We start from the raw sequence: 3812 nt of genomic DNA on the forward strand, positions 1-3812 counted from the left end.
TTTCGGGTTCGTGGATAAAACGGTTGACCCGAAAATATATAAACTATATTAAGAATTTTTTTTGTATTAATAAGTTTGTCAGGGTGGTATTTTGTTCTCTACTATGACATCCACACTTCAATTTGTTTTACAACTGGACAACCCAACCTGAAAATAGAGGGTTGGATTGGGTTGGCTAACCCAACCAACTAAACTTTTGGGTTGGGTAAAAAAAAAATCTCTTAACCCAACTTAATCCGTATCATGTGCACTGATCCACTTGGTAGTCAATAATTTATGAAAATTAAATTATAGAAATTAGAGTATTTTACCATTGTATTTATCTAAGAAAGGTGGAAATTAATTTAGTGGAAAACATCATTGTTGTCTTGTAGCGTCAATTTGCCTTCGCTCCATTTCACTAAGCAGCAAGCGGTGGTGGCGAAAGCCTGTTGAGTGTCGACTGAGAACGCATTCAAAAAAGAAGAAAGAGAACGGAGGGAGAAAAATTCACCGGCAATTTGGCGGGAAAGCTGAAACCATGAGCTCATCGGCGGTGGATGCGGAGGCGCCCGATCTGGTTTGTCAACTTGACAACGTCCAAGGTCTGGTGGATGCATTCACTGCCGTTCGATGGAAACGCCATCAGGTTTTTCCTATTTTTCTTCCACTTTCAGTTACAGTTCTCCCTTTCTGTTCATTTTCCGAAGAACTTTTCAGATTCTCTCTCTGTTTGTCTGGATTGATGTCCTTATTTGTTTGTTAGGTTATTGATTTACTTGTTTATCACTCAGGATGCCGTAATCGAACTGTCAGAGCATGGCATCGTTTTGATCGTTGAAGAATCCGGCTGTCTTCAGGCGAAAGTGTATCTGCAGCGTGAGGTTTTGAACTTTGAGTTTATGATTTGAATCTCCTATTTATCGATTGTTGGTGTTCATTCCGTAATTTGGATGCGAAAAGAAATATCGTGCTTGTTTTGCGTTATTAAGTGGTAGCTGAAGTTCAAAATAAAGAATAATTACTTGAAATGTACATTATTTGAAAAGTTAATGTTCGAAGAAGGAAATTGTTTCTTATGCTTCCATCTTCCTTTCCGTTTTTGGAGTTGCTGAAATTCTGCTGCTCTTCTTTACGCTACAGGTTTTCATTCGTTATGAATACAGTGCACAAGCTCGGCCAAGGTTTGGAGTGAGCTTAGGCATTTTTGTTGATAGCTTGAATACATTTTCTGTTCCTGGACGTTTAAGCATCGTTGAAATCAAATACCCGGGACCTGACATGCAACTTCTGCTCAAGTATTTACTTTCATCTCTGTTGCATCACGTTTTGAATCTATTGTTAGACTCTATGTTTGGCTTTGTATTGGCAGAAAAAATCAAGTACATAAAGCTTTCGACTATTCTGCTGTTAATTTAATTTGACTGTGTTGGATGATGAAAGTCTTACATCGGCTAATTTAGAGAATGATCATGGGTTTATAATCAAGGAATATTATCCTGGTATGAGGCCTTTTGGGAAGCCCAAAGGAAAGTCACGAGAGCTTATGCTCAAAGTGGACAATATCATACCATTGTGGAGAGTCGGGTTCGTCTAACATGGTATCAGAGCCATGCCTAAACTTAGTCGTGTCAATAGATGGGTAAATCCTCAAATGTCGAACAAAGGACTCCAAAAGAAAAGGAGTCGAGCCTCCTCGAAGGCATAGTAAAAAATGACTAAGACTCCAAAAGAAAAAGGAGTCGAGCCTCGATTAAGGGGAGACGTACTTTGTTCGAAGGGAGGTGTTGGATGATGAAAGTCCCACATCCGCTAATTTAGGGAATGGTTATGGGTTTATAATCAAGGAATACTATCTCCATAGGAATCGAGCCTCTGCTAAAATTTGATATTCTATCACCTTGTTGAACCGTTTTATGATAAAATTTATGGCCCTTGTAGATTTTTTTTTTCAAAATTTCTTTGTATTCTATCCTGAAGAACGTGTTGGTGCACTTCAAATTTTATGCAGATCTGAGAGAGGAAATACAGTTCATTTGTATGTTCGTTTTCCATTCAACGACTCTAATAACGTTGGTCATTTCATCTGGGGTTTATTATCAGGTCAGTTGATTCATCAGATGCGTGTATTTATGCGGAGATCCGAACCAGAATCCCAGAAACCATTTCATGGGATTACAATTTTGAACCTGCAGGAAGTAGCCCACTCAGTTTCACTGTCAAGGTATTAGTTCATATTGCAACTTCCAAACCTTTTATGTGCACTAAAAGATGATATCTGACACAATTGCTAGAAGATTCAAATCTGAAAATACTTAGAAGGAAAGTTAACAATATGAAGGGATGAGGCATGCGAATCTGAATAATTTTTTACAGATCATCATATAAAAATTACACAAACAGTTGGAGGTTAAATATTATCTGTGGTTAATATCAATCGACTCGACTTGAAGCATGTAGTTTTAATGCTAGTCTGCAGCTCTGAAGGAAGCTATTGATGATCTTGAATGGCCTGGATCAAGCGTCCAGATATCTCTAGAACCATCTCCCCCTTCTGTCACCTTCAAAGGTGAAGGTCATGGAGACTTGCAGGCATGGTTTGTCATAAACAAACTGAAATTTGAACTCCTTGTAACGTTGTAACAATACCAATACAACCTATTCTTATTTCCTGTACAGGTAGATTTCATGTACTATGCAAACACTGATCTTTTGATCTCGTTCCATTGCGATCGTCCGGTATCCTACAGGTAACATGCTTCCTCCACAAAGTTAAAACGTTCTAATCTTAGCTCATACTTAACATGTGAGCAATTTTTCTGCTTTGTTTTGTGCTTCGATATGTGCAGGTACAAATACAAATTTCTACGAGCGACAACTTCGAACATACCGAGCAGTGTGATCAGAGAAAATAGGGGAAGCAAGTTGACTATTGGGAGAGGAGGAATGCTAAAAGTTCAGCACCTGGTTTCCGTGGCAAGACCCTCCACTTCACACCCACATATAGATTCTGCTGGCTATCAGCAACCCAGTAGAATTGCTTTCATTGAGTTCTTTGTAAAACCAGAAGAAGACACCACAGATGATTAGTGGTTCTTTTCTATTCTCTTTTTGAAGTATTGCACAACCGAGCTATGCTTATTTTGATATGATTCTTTCGTATATTTTGCCATCTTCTGGCGTTCCCATTCATCAAGGGATCTCTTGAGTTCTGTTTTGAGCCTTTGGTTTTCTCAAATCATTTTGACAAAAGTTAGACCAAATATACCAAACTTAATCAACTCTAGCTTACTTAAGGGTGGAAACATTTAAATCTCTAATATTTTTAGTTGATGGCAAATTTGAGAAGTTGCCTTTTTACTTCATGAAAAGAATATTAAAAAATATGATATAAAAGCATGTGTTGATCATCGATTGTTTTTTTTTAACGTTTGAATGTTAAGAATGATGCTTTGATGTCATGTTTTTTAATGTTTAAATGTTAAAAATGATGCTCTTATACATGTTAAGAATTAGAAGTTCTGATACTACGTTAAAAATGTTAAGAATTAAGAATTAGAAGTTCGAGAAATAATAGCAGGATTAAAAGTCCGATTTTCATTAATGTTCATTTTAAATGGAAAACATAATACATATTATTAGTTCGATCTTCATTAATGTTCATTTTAAATAGAATACAGATCACAAGACTTAATCCTAAAAACAAGAGAACGACAAAATATTCTACGAACCAAATCTTCAAGATATGCTACTAACTAAATCTTAAAAATAATAAAAATAAGATAAACCAAACAACTTGAGGATCTTAATTTGTGCTATATTTCCCGCATGGA

General features: G+C 36.6%; 1 protein-coding gene across 1 annotated transcript; it reads left to right on the forward strand.

The window, feature by feature from the left end:
• The first annotated feature begins 348 nt into the window (after positions 1-348).
• Positions 349-3171, forward strand: LOC111796019 (PCNA domain-containing protein). Its single transcript, XM_023678700.2, has 7 exons — positions 349-628; positions 774-863; positions 1123-1277; positions 2083-2203; positions 2452-2571; positions 2659-2729; positions 2829-3171. The coding sequence occupies exons 1-7, from the start codon at positions 521-523 to the stop codon at positions 3067-3069; spliced, it is 906 nt and encodes a 301-aa protein (XP_023534468.2). The 5' UTR covers positions 349-520; the 3' UTR covers positions 3070-3171.
• Positions 3172-3812: the final 641 nt, after the last annotated feature.

The sequence above is a fragment of the Cucurbita pepo genome, chromosome 5, assembly GCF_057944985.1.
Source record: "Cucurbita pepo subsp. pepo isolate OVF chromosome 5, ASM5794498v1, whole genome shotgun sequence".
Taxonomy (NCBI): Eukaryota; Viridiplantae; Streptophyta; class Magnoliopsida; order Cucurbitales; family Cucurbitaceae; genus Cucurbita; species Cucurbita pepo.